This window comes from Geotrypetes seraphini, chromosome 5 (assembly GCF_902459505.1).
Source record: "Geotrypetes seraphini chromosome 5, aGeoSer1.1, whole genome shotgun sequence".
NCBI classification, from domain to species: domain Eukaryota; kingdom Metazoa; phylum Chordata; class Amphibia; order Gymnophiona; family Dermophiidae; genus Geotrypetes; species Geotrypetes seraphini.
Genome location: NC_047088.1, coordinates 185,603,308 through 185,627,087, shown reverse-complemented (window position 1 = coordinate 185,627,087; position 23,780 = coordinate 185,603,308). Strand labels below are relative to the sequence as shown.

Below are 23,780 nucleotides of genomic sequence, written 5' to 3'. Positions count from 1 at the left end.
GCAAAAGCAGGATCCTCCAGATCCTGTACATTCCACCTTAAATCAGGTCCTTGCATTGGCTGATCTGGAGGATCTGGCTTTCGAGACGCTGCAAGAGATATCCCTGATTCTCCCAGTGGAAAGTATAAGATCTGGAGTATCTGGCTTTTAATCAGTCCAACCATCTTTCCATGACTTTATCTATGCTGCATGTCAAGAGGTTCTTGACATACATTGATATAGGCAATATGAAAATTCAATTAAAAAAGTACAATAATAAAAAATACAGTGATAAAAGTCCAAACGGACCCTACACGGTCCGTGTTTCGGCGAACACACCTTCCTCAGGGGTCCAATGGTTTGCAAACTCACATATAAAGAATTGGACTGAAAACAGTCTATTGTCTTTAAACCTGCCTCAGGTGCCCCTCAGATGAGGAAGGCGTGTTCGCCGAAACACGGACTGTGTAGGGTCCAGTTGGACTTTTATCACTGTATTTTTTATCATTGTACTTTTTAAATTTAATTTTCATGCTTTTATATGTTAGTGTATAATAAATTATCTTCAGAACATCTGTAGCCACAGCTTTTTGTTTTCATCGGTGGACTGTTTACTTTTCACTGTAGATCATTGGGCTTCCCCATTTTTCTTTGATATGGCAATAAAATTACAATTAAAATGAACCTATATTGTTATTAAGGAAGATTAATAACGTTTAGGTAGCTAATAAATAAAAGAATCCCATTAGAATACTATGTATTTGATTGCAAATCCATACAAAGGGTCACACATCTTTTCTTCAAGGGCGTCAACTTATGCTTCTGGGTCATTAGGAACCTGGTCTATGAAATCCAAGGCAATAGATGCCCTAGAAGTATTTTTAGGGTTGGTTTTTTTGGGGGGTGGGGGGGTCTAGGTATATATTAGATCTCCCTCTCTTCCCTCCCCCGATCCGGCACACACGAGTGGGAAGCTTAAATGCTTTTGGACACGGGGGAAGCGTAAAGGCCCCTATCCAGTTCTGCTGCTTGCGCTCGCCCGCCTACGCTCCTTCTCTTTCCACGCCCCGTGCCGGGGAGGATTTGCGGAAGTTTGCCGCTGCCCGCCTGTCTCTGGGATGCTTCGGCTCCCTCTCACTTCCTGCTGCCACCAGGCTGTTCTGAGCCCCGGCACCGGGGGGACATGGCTACGGCTCGGCCTCTCGGGCTGCTTTTGCTCCTCGCCGGCTGCGGCGCCTTCAATCTGGACGCGGAGAGCCCGGCGGTGCACTCGGGCTCCCCGGGCAGCTACTTCGGCTTCGCCGTGGACTTCTTCGTTCCCGATCACTCCTCGTAAGTGTCTTCCCCGCTGCCCGATTGAGTCATAGGGGCAGCCGAAATCTTTGTGACCCCCCCCTCCCCCTTTAATGCAATCGCTTCTTCCTGAACGTATACCTTTCGGATTGCTGCAAGCTGGTGGCTCCAGCGAGTTCTATGGGGGAAAAAAAGTTTTAACTTTGTGGACTGAAACCCTGGACACCCTCTACCCACTTCTCTAATCTGCCTGTAAAGTAGCTGATCACTTTTTTTTATAGTTCAATCAGTTTTATAGGAAAATAAAGTCCAACAACAGAGTGCTCCCGAAAAAAAGAGCACAAAGAACAAGGAAAACACTTGCTGTATATCAATCGGGCGTCCTTGGTTAATCCCCCTCTTCCTACTTCACTTTCACTCTTCCGTGGCAATGTTTATGGCAAGCCGGTTTAGAGTTGGTTGTGCCTGTTGCGAAGATTCTTTTTTTTTTAAATTTTTCTTTTTCTTGCAAAATGATTCTCATTTATGAGTTTTAGAGACATGTGGTGAATGTGTTTCTTGTTTTGTGGGTTTGTCAGTGGCATGTGAGGAGTATGTGGTTTTGTTTATATAGTAGAGCATTCTAGTGGCCATATTGGTTTTGGGTGAAAACTGAAGTTTTTTTTGTAGGTTCTGATCCCTTTTTCTTAGGACCGTATATAAATTAGCCATAAAAGTACTAGATGAGTATTCAGGGGATGTGTTCTTGCAAACTCACATTTGTCTTCTCTGAATAAGAACTGGCCACAGCCCAGTACTCTCCTTGTTCAGATCTGTAGCAAACTCTTTTGAGTGTGTCCAGGGAAGGGTAATTATTGATGGGTTTAACATCCCCAATAATTTTGAAAAGTTAGCTCCTGTGAGTAGCAAGAATTATGATGTATTAGAAATAGCATATATTTGCGTAGAACGATTAGTTCATAAATCATATTTATTAGAAGTAGAAGTATGAGTTTCATAGTATGCCAAAGCCATAGGTTCATTTATCCTCATGTCCTGTTTCCAATAGTGGTCAGAGTCCTTGGTAGAATCCCCAAAAGTAGCAAGATTCCATGTTACTTAACCCCAGTGATAAGCAGTGACTTTCTCCGGGTCTACTTTAATAATGGTTTATGGAGTTTTTCCTCCAGGAATATGACTAAACTTTTTTTTTTTTTTAAATTCCAGCTGCACTAACTTCTTTTAACACATTTCTGATAACGAGCTCCAGAGTTTAACTATTTATTGAGTGAAAAAGTATTTTTGACTGTTTGTTTTAAATGTGTTACTATGTAACTTTTACTATGTAACTTAATGGAGTGTTTCCTAGTCTTTGTCCTTTTGCAAAGAATAAGCAGTCAACCTGGTCTACTCCACCTAGAATTTTATAGACCAATATCATATCCCTCAACCCCCTCCTCCCCCCCCCAAAAAAAACACACTTTTTAGCCTTTCCTCATATGATAGTCATCCCAAAAGAAAAAAGGATGTCTACCATTTGTTAATATGAATATATATATTTTTTCTTTCCATGTAGTTTACTGTCTTTGTTTTACTTGTCATTCTATATGACTCTTGTTTAGTATGAGCAGGAGTGTTACTTCAGATGTTGATGAGAGGGAGGTGGAGAAGCAGTGATATCCGTCTGGAATGTGCCTGAAGGGAGAGATACAGGGACAAATAAATTTGTAGCCCTAGAAAGGAAGGAGGCACATGGGAATAAATAAAAGAGGCAGCAAGAACAAGATAGTGGACCAGAACAGTTGGGAGCACCTGTCTCAAGAAATGACATTACATCATCCAGGGTGATCTTTAAGATCAGAGAGTACAATATCTTTGTCTGTAGATGATATAAAGCAAGTAAAAAAATGCTAGGACAAGAGCCACCAGGGATAAAATTATGGAACAATTCAGTTGGTCAATACAGGGTATTAAAATATTTTTGAAGACATCTCTTTTTTTCTGAAGCATTTTAAGAAGGGGAGGAGTATTTTAATAGTGAATTATGAATATATGACTGTATTTTGGTTTTGTTTTTTTAAAAAACAACAACTGCAGTCTTTTAAAGAGGTTTTGCAGCAATATTAAAAAAATGGAATAAAGTATGAATATACAATTAAATTTTGTTTTTAAATGTGTTTTGAATTGTTGTAATATTTGTTTGTACAGTAAAACTTTAGTTTACAAGCATAATTCGTTCTGAAAAAACGCTCAGTTAGAACAGTCACTACACTCTTGCAGTGTCAGAGAGAAGAACCATCGGCTCAGTTGTGACGCGTGTATACTGTATGTGCTTGTATTGCAAGACATTGCTTGAATATCAAGTTAAAATTTAATAAAATGTTTTGCTTGTCTTGCAAAAAACTTGTAAACTAAGTTACTTGCAATCCAAGGTTTTACTGTATTTTGTAAACTGCTCAGGTATAAGCAGGTTAAAAGTTTTTAAATAAATATGAGGGATGTTCAATAATATATCTACATGAGAATGAAAGAAAGTAACAAGTCTGTGCATGTTGTGGCATGTCACAAGGTTGCTCATACATACTGTGTTTCCCTGAAAATAAGACAGTGTCTTATATTAATTTTGGGCCCAAAAAACGTACTAGGTCTTATTTTTTTCCATGTACAATGATCATCTCTCCCTTCCTCTTCTCCACCCCAATTCTTCCTCTTTCCTTTCTCTCCCCCACATGTGCAGCATCTTTTCTCCCCTCTCACCCATCCCCTTGTGCCTTCCCTCTGCAGTATCTTTCAATCCTTCCCTCCCTCCCATTCCCCTGTGCAGCAGAACCATTGTACTGTGCACAGCATATTTCTATATATCCCTTCCATCTCTTGTACAGCAGAACCCTTGCCCTGCTTCTATCCCTCCCTTTCGTGCAGCTGCAGCAGAACCCTTGAGCAGCCCACCTCCGCTGCACAATTGTACCCCCGCTGACCATCCCATCCTTCCATCTCTCCCTCCCATCCGAACTCCACCGACCACGAGACCTACATACCTCCCTCCACAAAGCAGCATTGGCAGCACTCTAAACAGGCTGCTTCGCGGCCTTCTCCCGCCGGGGTCTTCAGTGTACCGCGTTGCTGATGACATAATCAGTGATGTGGCAGAGGGAATGCCCTGGCGGGAGAAGGCCATGAAGCAGCTTACTTAGAGTGCTGCTGCTCTGTGGAGAGAGGTAGTAGGTCTCGCAGTTGGAGGGTCAGTGGGGTTGGATGGGAGGGAGAGATGGAAGAGTCAGCAGGGGTTCAGCTGCGTGGTGGAGGCAGGAAGAGGGAGGCGGGGGAAAGTGCTGCTGCCAGCGAATCCAGAGACTAGGGCTAATTTTTGGGATAGGGCTTATATTAAGACCTACCCCGAAAATCACGTTTGGGCTTATTTTTGGGGAAACACGGTAGTTGCAGCTCACTGCGAGTCTATCTGTCCAAGAGACAGGATGTCAGAAGAGTCCTCATGCGAATCGAATAAGAAACTGCTAGATTTGGAGCACCATTCAGTGATAAAATTTCTCACAAAAGAAAGGAAAAAGCCAAAGGCTATCCATGAACACATCACGGCAATTTATGGTGAGTCTGCCCATCTTCCTACAAAGTAAAATTTTGAAGCAGGCAGTTTAAGTGGAGTAGAGACTTCATTGAATATGATCTCAAACTGGATGGCCTGTGGAAGCAACTTCCACAGAAATGTACAAGAAAGTCGTGGATTTAATTTTGTCTGACAGATGAATTAAAGTTTCCCAAATAACTGAAGAAATGGACATCTTGGAAAATAATTCATGAAAAGTTGGGCATGTCCAAGGTTAGTGCAAGATGGGTTCCAAGAATGCTGCCACCATGTCAGAAAGCCCCCAGGATCCAGTGCTGTCAGGAGATGTTCCTTGAAGACCAAGTGATTCTTTTCATCGTTTAGTGGCAGGAGATGACATTTGGGTCTATCACAGAGATCCTGAGTTCAAAATGGAGTCAATGCAATGGAAACACAGTCATCTACCACCCCAAAAAAAGTTCAAGATGGAAAAATGTGCAGGCAAAGTCAAAACAACTGTTTTCCGGGATGATGAAGGACTTTTGCCTCTGGAATTCATGCCACCACAAGATAACCATAACCGAGGAGAGTTACGCCAACACAATAATTGCTTTGTAGTAGTCAATCAAGGGGACAAGACAAGGAAAACTCACAGCAGGCATGCTGCTTCTTCATGACAATGTCACAACAATCATAGGCTGGCATCCGAGAATGTGGGTTTCAGCAGCTGAACCATCCACCTGGCTCCCAAGGATTATTTCCTGTTCTGAGTTTTGAAGAAATTTCTCTGTGGACAGCAGTTTTGAAGTGATGAAGATGTCAAGGAAGCTGTGACCAGTGGTGTAATAAGGGGGGAGGGGAGTTCTGCCCCGGGCGCCATTTTGGTGGCGGCACCAGTACCTCTTCTCTTCTCTGACCCATGTGCGTGCCCCCGCCTTCCAATCTCCCCAACCCTTCCCTCAAAATCCTGGTCTAGTGGGCTTGGGGGGGGGGGGGGTCGGATCAGACTTCACTCCCAGCTCAATAACCCTCAACACCCCTCCCCCGTACCTTTCATCAAAAATCAGGCAGGAGGGATACCCACTCCCTCCTGCCTTGAAGTGCCGCATTTTCATAATGTAAGCCCTCCCCCCTTCCGTTGCATCCTAGATGCACTGGAAAGGGCCTAAGGTCCTGATTGTATCAGGCACCTAAGGCCCCTTCCTTATGCAGTGTTCTCCCCAGGGCCTTTCAGCCGGGCGCTCCGCCCAGCTAATTTAGATGAGCGCCCGGCTGTAATCTCGATGGCAATCCTGCTGCTGCTGCTGCCTTCTGCTCAACATTAAAAAAAAAAAAAAAACCTTCTCACCGGTTTGGAGATTTACCGGGCTGACTCGGCATAGCTTGAATCGCAGGAGCCTGACTTTTTTTTTTTTTTTTTAGTTTTTAACGCCAGCAAGCGACTTGAACCCATGCTCCGGGGAATGTGAATGTGAATGTGAATGCCGCTTCTCTCCAAAACCGGAAGTCACGTCCCGAGGGGGGAAGAGAAGGGAAGTCGGCATACACACGCCCCGGAGCATGGGTTCGCTATAGGAGACAGGTCAGCTTACAACTTGCTCTTGATTGCTTCGGGCTTTCCTCACTGCCGGGTCCTGCGGCAGTGTTCCCTCTAAGGTGAGCGCATGAGCGATCGCTCACTATTTTCAGTGGCGTCGCTCATGCTTCTTCTGGTGTCGCTCACTCGAGCGGAGGTGAGAGGAAGCGGCGGCGGTGGCGGTCTGCCTTGCTCGCCTAAGATGCAGCAGTGGCGACTCCTTTCATGATCCCCGCAATCAGTGGCGTATTAAGTGGGGGGCGGTCCGCCCCTTGGTCTCATTGGTGTAACGCCGGCCCTGCAGCTCCGGACTTCCCCACACCTGCCCCCCCCTTCGGATCGCTATTATTTTAAATGTTATAGCGGCGGCGCTGTATCCATCAGTGGAGACGTCTAACCTCGGCCTGCCCCGGAACTCTTACTGCAACAGTGACTTCCTGTTCCTGCCTAGACGGGCGGCTGCTGTAGTGCTGTAGTAAGAGTTCCGGGGCAGGCCGAGGTTAGACGTCTCCACTGATGGATACAGCTCCGTGGCTATAACATTTTAAATAATAGCGATCCGAAGGGGGGGGGGGGGGAGAAGGTGCGGGGAAGTCCGGAGCTGCAGGGCCGACGTTAGAGGGAGTAAGAGTTGATGGTGCCGCAGGGTCCCGCGGGGGGGGGGGGGAGGGGGGGAAGGAAGGAAGAAGAGGAACCGAAGCATGGCAATTGTGGGGAAGTCCAGAGCTGCAGGGAAGAGTGTTGCGGTACCCAGCTGGAGGGAGAAGGAAGATGAGGGAGGGAATGAAAGGAGATGCCAGGGCTTGGAGGGTAGGAGGAGGTATGCCAGACTAAGGGAAAAGGAAGGGGGAGATGTGAGAGCATGGAGGGGGAGCGAAAGATGGAAGAAAAGGAAAGGAGAGAGATGCCAGAGAATCAGGGAAGGGGAGATACCAGACTATGGGGTGCAAAAGAAAGAAAGGAGAAGAGAGAGATGCCAGAGCATAGGGGATGCGGTGGTGACAGAGAGAAAAAAATGGAGAGGTGGCAGAGTTGACTGGCTTTGGGGGTGGGCAAAATCTGGAAGGCAGTGGGGGGACATAAGAAGGAGGCACTGGGGGCACAAAGGACATGGGAAGGAGGCACTGGGGGCACTATGGACACGGGAAGGAGGCACTGGGGGCACTAAGGACATGGGAAGGAAGGAGGGAGGGAATAGAAAGGGACAATTGTTGGGCCTGAGTGCAGAAAGAAAGAAAGGATACACAGTCAATTAATAGATGTCCCCTTTTGATGAAAAAAATAAATGGTCACGTTACCACTGACTTAATTTCTCTTCAGCAGAGTCAGCATCCGCGCTAAGGTGCAGGAAGGTCCCGCGATGACTCGTCTGCTGGCTCTGCTCTGGAAGAAGTAAGTTACGTCGGAGGGGGTGGACCCGGCAGACGCAGTCATTGCGGGACTTTGCCGCAACTCCCTGCATCTGCCGGGTCCACCCCCTCCAACGTAACTTACTTCTTCCAGAGCAGAGCCAGTAGATGAGTCATCGCGGGCCCTTCCAGCATGCGGCTGCTGAGTCCGCTCTAGAGCAAGTACATCAGAGTGGGGTGGATTGGCAGCAGGCAGCTACAATCATCGCGGGACCTTGCTGCATGAAGGGAGCGAAAGGAGCAGGACTGCTGGAATGGAAAAGTGGTGGAGGGAAAGAAAGGGGGCAGGGTGGTATGGAAGGGTGGTGCTGGTGGAATTGATCTACAGAGAAAGGGGAGAGACATAAGGGGGAAGATGCTGATTGAAGGGTGGATGGAGGGAGAAAGGGCAGACATTGGATGGTAGTGGGGAGCCTATGCTGGATGGAAGTGCAGATGGGAGAGATAAGGGAGCAAATGCCAGAAGGAAATGGGAGGAGAGAAAGAGGGGAGCAGATGCTGGATGATAAGTGGACAGAGAGAGGAGAAGGTACTAGATGGAAGGGTTGGAGAAAGAGGGTACATGATGGAAGGAGGGGATAAATAAAAGGAGGATTGTGGATAAATAAAAGGATTGTGGATAAATAAAAGGATCTGATTGTGGATATCCAAAAGTTTGGAAGGAAAGAGGAGGTTCTGCTGTTGGGAGATTTCAACCTGCCGGATGCGGACTGGAATGTTCCGTCTGCGGAATCGGAAAGAAGTAGGGAGATTGTGGATGCCTTTCAAGAGGCTCTGCTCAGACAAATGGTGACGGAACCCACAAGGGAAAAAGCGATATTGGATCTGGTCCTCACAAATGGAGAGAGTATCTCTAATGTTCGAGTGGGTGCTCACCTGGGTAGTAGCGATCATCAAACGGCTTGGTTTGATATAACGGCTAAAGTGGAGAGCGGCCGCACGATACTTAAAGTCCTAGATTTCAAACGTACGGACTTTAATGCAATGGGAAAGTACCTGAAGAAAGAGCTGTTAGGATGGGAAGACATAAGAGAAGTGGAAAGACAGTGGTCTAAGCTGAAAGGAGCGATAAAAATGGCTACGGACCTTTATGTGAAGAAAATCAATAAAAACAAGAGAAAAAAGGAAGCCGATATGGTTCTCCAACCTAGTGGCTGAGAAAATAAAGGCGAAAGAGTTGGCGTTCATGAAATATAAAAAAACCCAAGAAGAGGAGAGCAGAAAGGACTACAGGGTGAAACTGAAAGAAGCCAAGAGAGAGATACGTTTGGCGAAGGCACAGGCGGAAGAACAAATGGCTAAAAATGTAAAAAAGGGAGATAAAAATTTTTTCAGATATATTAGTGAAAGGAGGAAGATAAAAAATGGAATTGCTAGGCTGAAAGATGCTGGGAACAAATATGTGGAGAGTGATGAGGAGAAAGCAAATGTGCTAAACAAATACTTCTGTTCTGTGTTCACAGAAGAAAATCCTAGAGAAGGACCGAGATTGTCTGGCAAAGTTACACGAGAAAATGGAGTAGATTCTGCGCCGTTCACGGAGGAGGGTGTTTATGAGCAACTTGAAAAACTGAAGGTGGACAAAGCGATGGGACCAGACGGGATCCATCCCAGGATACTAAGGGAGCTCAGAGAGGTTCTGGCGAGTCCTATTAAAGACTTGTTCAACAAATCTCTGGAGACGGGAGTGATTCCTGGGGATTGGAGGAGAGCGGATGTGGTCCCTATTCATAAAAGTGGTCACAAGGATGAAGCAGGAAACTACAGGCCGGTGAGCCTCACTTCAGTTGTTGGAAAAATAATGGAAGTGTTGCTGAAAGAAAGGATAGTGTATTTCCTTGAATCTAATGGGTTACAGGATCCGAGGCAACATGGCTTTACAAAAGGTAAATCGTGCCAAACGAACCTGATTGAATTTTTTGATTGGGTGACCAGAGAGCTGGATCGAGGACATATGCTAGATGTAATTTACTTGGATTTCAGCAAAGTCTTTGATACAGTTCCTCATAGGAGGCTGTTAAACAAACTTGAAGGGCTGAAGTTAGGACCCAAAGTGGTGAACTGGGTCAGAAACTGGCTGTCGGACAGATGCCAGAGGGTGGTGGTTAATGGAAGTCGCTCGAAGGAAGGAAAGGTGACTAGTGGAGTCCCTCAGGGTTCGGTGCTGGGGCCAATCCTGTTCAATATGTGTGTAAGTGACATTGCTGAAGGGTTAGAAGGAAAAGTGTGCCTTTTTGCAGATGATACCAAGATTTGTAACAGAGTAGACACCGAAGAGGGAGTGGAAAATATGAAAAAGGATTTGCAAAAGTTAGAGGAATGGTCTAATGCCTGGCAACTAAAATTCAATGCAAAGAAATGCAGAGTAATGCATTTGGGGATTAATAATAGGATGAACTGTATATGCTGGGAGGAGAGAAGCTGATATGCATGGACGGGGAGAGGGACCTTGGGGTGATAGTGTCCGAAGATCTAAAGGCGAAAAAACAGTATGACAAGGCAGTGGCTGCTGCCAGAAGGATTCTGGGCTGTATAAAGAGAGGCGTAGTCAGTAGAAGGAAGAAGGTGTTGATGCCCCTGTACAGGTCATTGGTGAGGCCCCACTTGGAGTATTGTGTTCAGTTTTGGAGACCGTATCTGGCGAAAGATGTAAGAAGACTTGAGGCGGTCCAGAGGAGGGCGACGGAAATGATAGGAGGCTTGCGCCAGAAGACGTATGAGGAGAGACTGGAAGCCCTGAATATGTATACCCTAGAGGAAAGGAGAGACAGAGGAGATATGATTCAGACGTTCAAATACTTAAAGGGTATTAACGTAGAACAAAATCTTTTCCAGAGAAAGGAAAATGGTAAAACCAGAGGACATAATTTGAGGTTGAGGGGTGGTAGATTCAGGGGCAGTGTTAGGAAGTTTACTTTACGGAGAGGGTGGTGGATGCCTGGAATGCGCTCCCGAGAGAGGTGGTGGAGAGTAAAACTGTGACTGAGTTCAAAGAAGCGTGGGATGAACACAGAAGATTTAGAATCAGAAAATAATATTAAATATTAAACTAGGCCAGTTACTGGGCAGACTTGTACGGTCTGTGTCTGTGTATGGCCGTTTGGTGGAGGATGGGCAGGGGAGGGCTTCAATGGCTGGGAGGGTGTAGATGGGCTGGAGTAAGTCTTAACAGAGATTTCAGCAGTTGGAACCCAAGCATAGTACCGGGTAAAGCTTTGGATTCTCGCCCAGAAATAGCTAAGAAGAAAAAAAAAAAAAATTTTTAAATTAAATCAGGTTGGGCAGACTGGATGGACCATTCGGGTCTTTATCTGCCGTCATCTACTATGTTACTATGTTACATGATGGGGAGAAAAGGATTGAGTTAGGGAAACACTGGAGGGGTGAGGGAAAGAGGTTGCAAGCTTTAGGTAGACAGTAAAAAAGGACATTGATGAGAGGGTAGTAAGAACATAATCTAGACAGATGCAGAAAATAAATTGAAAAGGGAAATGAGGGAAAAAAGGGAAAGGGATTGCAGAGGAGAGGTGTGGGAGAGGGAAGGCGAGGAGAGAGATGCCAGACCAATGGGGGTGAAAGGAGAGATGGAAGGGGGAGGCATACAGTTTCTGGAAGGGGCATAGAAGGAGAGAAGATGCCATATAGGGGAAGAGAGACGGCAGACAGTGGATGGAAGGAAGAGAGTTACAAGAAGATGAGGAAAGCAGAAACCACAGAAGACAAAGGTAGAAAAAAATTTATATTTATTTATTGCTTTAGGAGACATGTGTCACTGTTTCTGTGAAGCATTGTATGCAGAGTCCAGCTTCTTGCTGGTTCAATTTAACCTTTGTCTATGTATTTTTATTTTATCCCCCCTTTTACAAAACTGTGAAGCGTTTTTTAGCACCAGCCGTGGTGGTAGCAGCTCTGATGCTCAGAATTTTATGAGCATCAGAGCTGTTACCTCCGTAGCTAAAATCCACACTACAGTTTTGTAAAAGAGGGAGGGGTTAGTTTGTGATTACATATTCCATACTAGGCGAAGGTGTGTTCTGTGTGTTCGAAAGACATAGTTTTCTGTTAGGATTGACGGTGTAGGATTGATCTGTGCTGGTCTGGCTTGTTTAGTTTTACAATGGGTGTATTGATGTACTGTTCACTGCAATATGTAAGATGCTGCCTTTTCCTAGGTACTCATGTGTGACGTGTGACTTGTTACTAAAAATCATGTTTTTCGTACAGATGGGGGGGAGGGGTGTGCCAAAAAATGATGGGCCCCGGGTGTTACATATGCTAGGTACACCACTGCATTATGTAAAGATACCAGAAAGCTGGTGAAGCAAAAACTTTAAGTAAATTGTTATTCTTCTAAGTTTTGAGTATTTAACCCTCCCACAATCTCATGGGCACTCGTTTCAAGTTTATTGAGATTTTGATTTAAACGCAATATCAAATATTTTCAATGTGTATAACAAAAATAAATTTTGGGAAATAAATAAAACCATAGGAGGAGCGTGTGGCGCAGAGGTTGGAGCTACAGCCTCAGCACCCTGGGGTTGTGGGTTCAAACCCCGCGCTGCTCCTTGTGACCCTGGGCAAGTCACTTAGTCCTCCGTAGCCCCAGGTACGTTAGATAGATTGTGAGCCCACCGGGACAGATAGGGCAAATGCTTGAGTACCTGATTGTAAAAACCGCTTAGATAATCTTGATAGGCGGTGTATAAAAACCTAATAAACTTGAAACTTGAAACTTGATTTGAACAATAAACATACAAACATATCCATAGATGATTAAAAATACATAAGGAGTACAAGGATAAACTACATTTGTTTAAAAATGCGTCCTCCGTGCCTGCTCATAAATTTGTGGAATATGTAACTTGTCGCTCATGCATATTTTTTTTTGCACACACCTCATCAATCCTTAGAGGGAACATTGGTCCTGCCTACTTTCTGTTTCCGTGAAGGCAGGACCCGGCAATGAGGAAGGCTCGAAGCAAGCGAGAGCAGCGAGTTGTAAGCTTCCCTCCGTTGCTGACTTATGGAAGTTAGGTCTGCGATAGAAGGAAGCTTACAACTTGCCTTAGTCCAGCCCTGCACAACATGCTGCCCAAAACGGATCTCACTGCCGATATGGCTCTCACTCCGCTCTCCTTTGAAGATCAGCTCAGGAGGCAAGATTTAGCCCGAGATCAGATGAACATTAAAGGGCATCTGAGCAGATTGAGGAGAACATGTCCTGTTTTTCCATGCCTAAAAATACTACCTTGTCTAATGTAATCTCTGATCAGATCCTTAAGAGCGATGCAACTATGTATGCTGGACAGTCTCCTCCAGTAAACAGAGCTTTAAAGCCTGCAGCCATACAGAACCAGATGGTCAAAGGGCTCCAAAGTGTAGTATTGCCAAGGGATCTGTCTCACAAGTTTCTGCTGCTGGCAGATGTAAACACAGCACAAGAAATAGAGACTTGTGGCATTCTGTGTGGAAAGCTGATGCATAATGAATTTACTATTACCCATGTAATAGTGCCAAAGCAGTCTGCTGGACCAGACTACAGTACAGTGATATGGAGAATGTGGAAGAATTATTCAGTGTTCAAGATCAATATGATCTCCTCACAGAAGAAAGACGGAGAGAAAGAGAGAAGCCTGGGCCAAAGGGGAAAGACAGGAGGCAGATACTGGAGAGGGGGGAGAGAAGGGAAGGAGATAGAGATAGAGATGTCAGACCATGGGGTGGAGTGGGAAGGAAGGAAGGAAGGAAAGGAGAAGAGAGAGATACCAGAGCATAGGGGAAGGGTGGAGACAAAAAAATGGAGAGGGGTTGAAGCTGAAATAAATCATGTACAAAGGAGAGAAAGGGCACAGGATATAGAGTTTATTGAAGGGACATAGAAAGAGGGAAGATACCATATGGAACAGAGAGAGGGCAGACACTGGATGGAAAATGCAGAAAGGGTGGACAGTGGATGCAAGGGGCAGAGATAGGGTGGACAGTAGATGGAAGGGGTGTAGAGAGAGAGGGCAGAGGCAGGGTGGAAGAGGCAAAAAGAGAGGACAGATGTTGCATGGAAGGGAGCGAGGACAAATGCTAAATAGAAAGAAGAGAGTGAAGAGAAGATGACTAAAGCAGAAACGACAAAAGGTAGAAAAAAAATATTTTTGTTGCTTTACGTAGAATCAAGTAGTATTGTAACTGTATTGATTAAAATTTATCAATAGGAAATGGAAATAAGGCAATTTGGGGGGGGGGGGGGAATAAACCCCTTTCCTCAGGTCAGGACAGGATACCATAACAGCTGTATACTGTACTGTCTTGAAGAAAGATTTGGCCTCTGAAAGCTAATTGAAAAATGGATTAGTCCAATAAAATGGTATTTTCATATTTCTCATTATTTTATTTCTATTTGTTAATTTGTAAAGTGGTAACTGTTATGTAGAAGTTTTTTTCAAATTTACATCTACTGTCTTTATATTTTGCACAGTATTAGGGGACATGTGTCACTGTTTCTATGGTGTTGCATTGTATGCAGAGTCTGGTTTCTTTGTTCAGTTTAACTTTTGTCTACATATTTCTATTTTTAGTTTGTGATTATTCCATATTGGGCGAGGTTGTATCTGTGTTCTGTGTGTATGAAAAGGACATGGTTTTCTGTTAGCATCGACTACGGGATCAATTGACTGTGTAGGATATGGTTTGTTTAGTTTTACAATGCGTGTGTTGGTGCTATCGTGCTCACTGCAGTGTTTAAGATGCTGCCTTTTCCTAGATGCACCCTTATTGTGTGACTCATGGATTATTACTAAAAAATATCTTTTTTTATATAGAGGAGGGTTTGTTAAAAAAATGATTAGCACTGGCTGTCATATATACTAGGTACACCACTGGATTTAATGACCCTATTCTAACTTTACTGTTGACATAGGTGTTGTCCCCCCAACACACAGACACACCCATTATAAAGAATTAAATTAAAGTTGTATTATCATCAAGCAGCTTTCAAATGACATTATAAGCAAATAAAAATAAAATATTTTTTATACATTGCTAATTATTACCTGCATCTTTACCTATACTGTTTTGCCCTAGCTCTTACTTTGCAGTATAGCAAAATAAAAAAGAAGCAGATAAAGATCAATCACACAAGTGCCCTTCAAGGCTCAGTAACACCTCTGCATAAATTATGTGGAAGAGGTCTGGAAGTGGGGATAGCATCTATTTCATATCCTCAGTGAGACCTCAGGAAGGAACCTAGTGATCAAAACATTATTAGAGGTGTTGTACAGCCATTTCTTGTATGACTGGATGAGCTATATTTATCTTTTTTTTTTTAGTTGTTTAAATTCATGCAGAAATAAATGGTTAGATTGAACCTAATGACTTCATTAACGCATTTCCCTTTTTTAAACCTCTATACTATTTGAAAGAGGGTGAATATCTAATTATTCACTTCTAGAATTGGATACTTCTTAAATTTAGTAAAGTGTCAAACCTTAAAAAAGGAAGTCATATCGAGCATTGGAAAATAATAATAATTAACTAATAAAAATAGTATACATTTAATTTTCCCCACTACTAAATTTCCCCACCCCGCCCACCCGGCTACTTTTTCATGCCACCCGGCTGGAAAAAATTTCTGGGGAGAACACTGCTTATGGGAGAGGTCTTAAGGCTTCTCCTAGTCACTAGGACCTAGTGCATCACTGGCATACCCTTGCTATGCCACTGGCTGTGAAGTCCTGGTCTTAAGGGCAAACAGAAGAATTCTTTTAAAATTGGTTAAAGTCACTACATTAAAAGTGGATGAAAGGTATGGATCTATCAGGGGACTCTTTTGAAGAATTAAAAAAAAAAAAAAATTAAACTCGCAAATACTGAGGTAGGTATTGGGACTTAGTGGAGGTGGTCAGACATGGTGGCAACAGCATAGAACAGTAAATGATGAGAGGAAGGCAGTTGCCCAGAGGGATGGTGGGAGAAGGAAGAAAGAACAGGGATAGTGAGCAACAGCAGAAGGGAAGCAGTTGTGGGTGATGGTGGTTTTACCATTAGGTAGTTTGTACTATTTGCCACAGAACTTTGTCCATGGTTGTGTTTGCTTTGACTATAGATTCACAGGGTCCTTTGCCCCTCACCCATCTTATATTCAAGCCTGCTCCCATCTCCTATTCAAATCCAGGCTAAAAGCCCACTTAACTCTCCATTGCAACTGCTTTGATTGTAGCCAAGGAAAGGAAGTATATCAAGTTTTCAAGTTTATTTAAATTATTTGATTTACTCGCATACTCCAAATCTAATGCGATTTATATAAGTTAAGAGTTAGGTTAAAATAAAAAACAAACAAACATAACAATTAATACTAATTACAATAATACATCCCCTTTTAAGAACATAAGAATAGTCTTACTGGGTCAGACCAAAGGTTCATCAAGTCCAGTAGCTCGTTCTTATAGCGGCCAATCCAGATCACTAGTACCTGGCCAAAACCCAAAGAGTAGTAACATTCCATGCTGCCGATCCAGGGCAAGAAGTGGCTTCCCCATGTCTTTCTCAATAGCAGACTGTGGATTCCAGGAAATTGTCCAAATCTTTCTTAAAACCAGCAACACTATCCACTATTACCACAACCTCTGGTAACATGTTCCAGAGCTTAATTATTCTCTGAGTGAAAAAATATTTCCTCCTATTGGTTTTAAAATTATTTCCCTGTAACTTCGAGTGTCCCCTAGTCCAGTGATTCCCAACCCTGTCCTGGTGGAACACCAGGCCAATCGGGTTTTCAGGCTAGCCCTAATGAATATGCATGAGATAGATTTGCATATGATGGAAGTGATAGGCATGCAAATTTGCTTCATGCATATTCATTAGGGCTAGCCTGAAAACCCAATTGGCCTGGTGTTCCTCCAGGACAGGGTTGGGAATCACTGCCCTAGTCTTTGTAATATTTGATGGAGTGAAAAATTGATCCACTTGTACTCATTCTACTCAACTCAGGATTTTGTAGACTTCAATCATGTCTCCCCTCAGCCATCTCTTTTCCAAACTGAAGAGCCTAACCTTTTTAGTCTTTCCTCATATCCTTTACCCTTCACATTTGAGGCTGCTTTTAGCGCTTAACCCCACTCACCTGTTCAGTACCTATGGTTTTTTTTTTTATCATTCTGATAATCAATGAGACCCTCCTCATACTCTTGTTTGTCCTTTTTCTCTGCCTTGAATAGATTGCAAGCTCTGTCAAGCAGGGAATGTCTCTTCTGTGTTAGTAGTACTGTGGAAATAAGTAGTAGTAATATTTAATAATAATAATAATTGCAGTTTATATACCACAGGACCGTGAAGTTCTATGCGGTTTACAATAATTAAAAATGCTACAAATTGTTACAAAAACTAGTATCTAACAGCTTCAGAGATCGGTTATTGTGGGAAAGATAGTGCAAATCAGCTACCTAAGTACTTCAGGAACAGATATGTTTTTAGGTGTCTCCTGAATTCCCCATAAGTATTAGCAAGCATAAGTAATTGTTCCAGATCTTTACCCCATAATGCTGTCCGATATGAGAAAAAATGTTGATGATGTCTTTTAAATTCACATCCTCTAACTGGTGGAGAAACAAAATTCAAGTGTGAGCTTCTCTTATGTCTATTGGTTGGGAAAGAGAAAAGATCAGTTATATATTTAGGGGCTAAACCGAATAATACCTTAAAGCAAAAACATCCAAACTTAAACACGTGCCTCCATCGGCAACCAATGCAGGAGTCGGTAGGAAGGAGTTACATGATCGAACTTCTTCAACCCAAAAATCAGCCTGGCTCAGTGTAAGGGATTGTACTAAAATTCTAAATGATGAAGCATCAAAATATGCTCTAATGGACCAAATTAAGCTTCGGTCTAAATTCAGTCATCCATTGTTCCATCAAATTTAGTACTTCTGTTGCCATAGGAGTAACTTCAGAGAGAGAGGTTACGAATGGGTTAATGATCGTAAAGTCATCTGCGTAACTAAATAATTTTATCCCCTGTTGGGTCAATTGCGCATCTAATGATGACATGTAAACATTGAAAAGCAATAGGGATAATGGTGACCCCTGCGCCAGATGGATTACTCCAGGTATCAGAGAGATTTTAATTAAAATGTACCTGATAGGTACGGGACATAAGGAAACCTCGGAACCAGTCTAACACCTCTCATCTGATACCAATTGCATCTAAGCATTGTAACAATTTCCCATAGTCCACTAAGTCAAAGGCAGAACTCATATCAAATTGCATAATCAGGGCATTAAGGCCCTTACTAAACAAGAAATGTAAATTATCCAAAATGGCCGCAATTACTGTCTCGGTGCTAAACAGAGGTCTGAAACCAGATTTAGTTTCATGTAAAAGAGAGAACTGATCAAGATATTCTATCAGTTGGGTATGTACCAATCCTTCCATGATTTTTACAAAAAAATGGAATGGATGCTACTGGTCTTTAGTTGGTTACTAATGCTAACGATTCTTTATAATTTTGGGGGGTTATTATAATGCGACCATTATTAGTGAGGAATTTTCCATTTTATCTGTCGAATAATTCAACAAAGTTAGTTTAAAATCTAATGGAGCTGTTTTCATAATTTCTGGGGGACAGGAGTCCAAAACGCAGTATGATTTAGTGTACTTGTTATATAATTTGATATAATTATTCTAGTCTAAATCTTGAAAGGAATTCCAAATCATATCCTATGGTATTTCATTTCCTTGTATGCTAACTATTTGATGTTCCTATATGTCATTTGTCGAGCAGTTATTTCTTAAGTTTTTAATTTTTGAATCAAAATGCTGTGCTAGATCATTTGCTGAAGGTAGCTTAATATTTTGCACAAATTGAGTGTAGCGTGTGGTGTCGAATAAATTCGTAAACAAGTTGAACGGTTCTTTTGTATTGATTCCTTTTGAGTTAGTATTGGATGAGTAAAATGATTTACGTTTTTCTTTTGTCAATTGTTTGTAAGCGTAATTTGCTATTTGGGCTAAGTATTGCTGCATTGTGCTCAGTGGGAGGAATGACCTTTTTAAGGGCAGAGCCATTTTTTCACAGAAATTCCAGGTTTGGGATCTGCTGAAAGAGCATTTACTCTTTCCTGGCAATATTCCCTGTTCACAAATGTTTTTTGGGTGCTTCATGCTTCCCTTGCCATTTCCTGGTAGGGCAGATGTTTTAGCATCCCACATGAAGCCTCCCTGTGTTGCATGAACTTTTTCATTGTGTACTTAGCCTAACTATCACAGACTGTCTGCATAGGAATTTATAATATAAATTCTCCCGTTCTATAGTCTTATGCTCAGTGTGCGCAGGTTACAGAATAGTACCAGCTAATTGCCTAACTAGGTGTGAATTAACACTAACAACCTATAATTGACGATTATTGGCCCTAATTTGCTGTAACCTGCGTATCTATCCTGCCATGTTAACATTGAAATTCAATAGCATGTACTTGCAAGGAGAGGGAGGGGGTATGGGTGGGGCAGGGACATGCCCGACACTTATGTACCAAGCTTTAAGAATACTTTCAATTATTCACGTAAATACTACATTTGGGTTCCAGGATTTACATCTTCCTTAGAGCTAGCATAAGTGTTTGGGCCTAAAGTTACACGCATAACCGAGAACTTGTGCTGGCATCTGTAATGGCAATTAAGCGCTCAATTACTGTTATAGAAGTCTTACTTAGCGCACACATGTTAACAGGAGAATTCTATATATGGTGCTGGACATTAAGTTCTAGATCCATGAAAATTCTCAGTGCAGAAGAGCGTTCCAACAGAGGCAAGGTACCGAAACAGGGCAGAAATGTCATTTATACAGTAGGGCCTAAGTGTTTCTATGTTGATCTGCAAAGGGAGCATGGCTGTGTGAGGGACATAGATAGGTCAGGGGCATTTCTTTAAAATGCATGCAGTGTTACAGAATAGTAAAGATCTGCATCCAACTTGTGTGCTGGCATTTACACCTAATACCAGTTGGTGTAACGCCTTGGCGCAAAGTCGAGTCCCCAATCCCGGAAAGTCCCTTACGGAATACTTTGCAGTGCTGATTTCTGTGTGTGTGTGTGAAATTTTAAGCACCATTTAATTAATCCAGCCCTAAGTGCTTAACTTTAGGCAACCTATGCAGAGTTACTCCCAAAAAGTATTTTGCATGATTATTATATGGTAAGTGATACCCCTGTGTGTAATATTTCAGTAGAAGCAAGTTTTAGAGTTGGCATGCTTGATGAACTTCTGACCTAAAATATCAGAAACTATTAGAAAAGGTTGGAAGGGTCTTGTTAGTGGCATAGGGCGTTGGTTTCCAAGCCTGTTCTCTGAGACTCATAGCTGGCTCAGGTTTCAGGATACTCACAATTTGCTTCTCCTGTCTTCATGATATACAAACATGTATCATTAGGACATGTCCTGCTACCAGAGTGGCAGAATTTAGGGGATTACGGCACAACTCTGGCACCTCATTAGGCTTGCTACTGCCACCCACCCACTTCTGCTTGTGCCGGTCATAAACTCAAAGAAGAGTGAGTGCTGCATGGTCCTTGTAAGCACTGCCCTGACATTATAGGAACTGCACAGTTTTTAGTCTTCTTTAAACTTGAGGTGACCTGGAAGAAGATATGGGGGAGTGATATGGAAGGAAAGATGGCCAATATTGCACATGGGATGGGAGTAGTGAAAGGGAGATGAGATGCTGGTCAACTAGAGGAGAGGTAGAAAGAATGAAGTGATACTGGCCACTGAGGGGTGTGGTGGTGGGTGGAGAAGGGAAGAAAATGTATTCTAATCAGACATTTCTAACCTTCTTAATCCTAAAAAGATTCAAAGTGGTAAACAATATGTCTTATATCTACACAGTAAAACAGTAGCTTAACAGATCTAATACAAAATGCACTAGTTTATCCTAGCTGATTTATAGTCAAATATTTACTAACTGGGTAAGTTTTCAGTCTTGGTGGCCCTTCCTCCTCCCAGTGTATCTTGGGATGCACTGGGAAGGGCCTAAGGCCCTGATTAGCTCTGGTGCCTAAGGCCCCTTTCAGTGCATCCCAAGATACACCAGAAGAGATGACCCTATCGGCAGGAGGAAGTGGGCATTCCTCCTGCCAACTTTTTCATGCAAATGTACAGGGGTATGGGGGATATTGGGGTGTGTGTGTGTGGGGGGGGGGGGAAGGTGAGGTGTCAAGCTCAGCAGGAAGAGTGCTATCTTTGGAGAGGGGTAGGGGTTGTTGGTTTTTTTTAAATGGCTAATTATTCCAAAACAAGAGCACTTGATAAAAGAAGGAACTTTCTAATGTTCATTTGAAGAGAATCTTGTTTAAATGATGGATATCCTAGTTCCAATTGATGCAGTTTTCAATGGAATTTTAATCCAGATAAAGTATGAATTAGTTGAGTTTTTCAACTTCTTCAAGCCAAGTACCCCCTAAGTCTAACAAATATCAACTGAGTACCCCCACCCAAGCTCCGCCCCAGACCTTCCCAAGCTCTGCCCCTGACCCCACCCCCATAATAGTACTAATTGCACTAAATAGTACTAAAAACACGCAGTACGCAGAGAAAATGTTAATTATCATTTGTATTTGGGGCTTTTTTTTTTTCAAAGAGGTCAGGTAAATGACTTTAAAATATGCAATGTCACCTCAGTAACAACTATAGAAAAATAGGTAAATATAGTTCAAAATATAGGCAGCAGATATCAATTCTCAAAACTGACACATTTTGATTTTATTTGAAAATAAAATCTGATGATTTCATTAGTCTCTGGTTGCACTTCCTTCTGACTGTGCATCCAAATTTTTTTTCTTTCTGCCTCCTGCACACTTCATCTCTCCTGACCTCATTCCCTTCCCCAACCAATATCTCTTTCTGTCCCTCCATGAGTCCAACTTTTCTTCCTCTCTCCTCCACCCCCATTGACAACATCTCTCTCTTTCTCTTTCTCTCCTTCCTTCTCTCTCTCTCCTTCTCTCCCTTGCTGCCAAAGGAGTGGAGAAAAAGAGAGAGATCTAGGGTGCATCTCTCCCTCTTCTTCTACTGCTACATCCAACATTTTTCCCTCCTTTCCACCAGTCCAACATTTCTCTCTGCCTCCTGCATGCTTCCTCTCCTCCATTCATCATTCCCTCCCCTAACCAACATCTCTCTCTCTCCCTCTCTCCATGAGTCCAACTCTTTACTCTCTGCTCTCTCCCCTTCCCCTGAGTGTGACATTTTGCCTTCCCTCCTTCTGCCCTCCCCATCCATCTCTCCCTCCCTCTCTCCATGAATCCAACACTTTCTACCTCCTACACGCTTTCTCTTTCTCCTTGTCCCTTCCCTCAAGTGTGACATCCCTCCTTCCCATCCCCAGTCCATCTCTCCCCAACGCCACTCACAACATGTTCTCTCTCCAAGCTCAATTTCTCCCTCTCCTCCAAACCATGTCCATGTCTCCTTCTCTCATCACTCTCACTCATCCTGCAATAATTTTCCTTATTTCCTTTCTCCCAACCCCATAAGAATGTAAGATGTGCCGCTGCTGGGTCAGACCAGTGGCCCATCGTGCCCAGCAGTATGCTCACACGGTGGCCCTTAGGTCAAAGACCAGTGCCCTATTTGAGTCTAGCCTTACTTGTGTATGTTCCAGTAGGAACTTATCCAACCTTGTCTTGAATCCCCTATAACAGCTTCCGGAAGAGTTTTCCAGATTTCTCCCACTCTCTGGGTGAAGAAGAACTTCCTTACTTTTGTACGTTAGATAGGTTGTGAGCCCACCGGGACAGATAGGGAAAATGCTTGAGTACCTGATTGTAAAACCGCTTAGATAACCTTGATAGGCGGTATATAAAATCCTAATAAAACTTAAACTTAAAACTTTCTCTTCTAACTTCCGTGAGTGCCCTCTCGTTCTCTTCACATTGGAGAGGGTGAAAAATCTCTCTTTACTAAGTCAATTTCCTTCAATATCTTGAATGTTTCGATCATGTCCTCTCTGTCTTCTCTTTTCAAGGGAGAAGAGGCCCAGTTTCTCCAGCCTCTTATTGTACGGCAACTCCCCCAGTCCCTTAACCATTTTTGTTGCTCTTCTCTGGATCCTATCGAGTAGTACTATGTCCTTTTTCATGCATTGGGACCAGTGTTGGATGCAGTATTCCAGGTGGGGGCGTACCATGGCCCAGTATAACGGCATGATAACCTTTTCAGATCTGTTTGTGATCCCCTTCTTAATCATTCCTAGCATTCTGTTTACCCTTTTCGCCGCCGCCGCACATTGTGCGGATGGTTTTATTGATTTGTCTACAAGTACTCCCAAGTCTCTTTCCTGGGGGCTCTTTCTGAGTATAGCACCGGACATCCTGTATTCGTGCATATGATTTTTATTTACCAACATGCATCACCTTGCACTTATCCACGTTGAACCTCATTTGCCATTTCGCGGCCCATTCCTCAAGCGTATTTATATCTCTTTGTGAGTCTTAGCAATCCTTCTGTGTCCTCACTACTCGCAACTAATATGCTTTCTCCCCATGCACCATCTCACCCTCCCCTCCAGCACCTTTCTTTTCCCTCCCCTTCTTCTTCAAGTCTAGCAACACCTTTTCCCTTCCCCTCCCCTTCCGCCATGTCCAGCAGCACTACTCCCCATGTCCAGCAGTGCCCCTTCTCCCAGCCCTTTCCCATGTCCAGCAGTACCTCTTCTCCCTGTCCAGCAGTACCTCTCCTCTCCCTGGCAGCAGCTCACTGTGTGTTTTTAACTTCCCCACACAGCTACTGCTAATATTAGTTTGCTAGACCGGCCTGTCTTCGATGATGCAAATTTTGCTGCTGCTAGCGAGAGGAGAGGTTCTGCTGAGCCGGCGAATCTATCAGGCAGCGTCAGGGCCTTTGCTGGGCCAGCCCGCCTCCGATGTTGCATTAATACAAGATTTATGTTCATTTAGGTGTATTTTTATCGATCTGGTAATTTGACCAATATAGATTAAC

The 23,780-nt window shown here is 43.3% G+C and overlaps 1 protein-coding gene across 1 annotated transcript in view; it reads left to right on the top strand.

Moving 5' to 3' along the window:
• The first annotated feature begins 949 nt into the window (after nucleotides 1-949).
• Nucleotides 950-23,780, top strand: part of ITGAV (integrin subunit alpha V) — a 165,261-nt gene continuing 142,430 nt past the window's right edge. Inside the window, exon 1 of the mRNA XM_033945921.1 lies at nucleotides 950-1,311. Within this exon, the coding sequence (XP_033801812.1) occupies nucleotides 1,163-1,311 (149 nt within the window). The 5' untranslated portion in view covers nucleotides 950-1,162. The remainder of the gene's footprint in view (nucleotides 1,312-23,780) is intronic.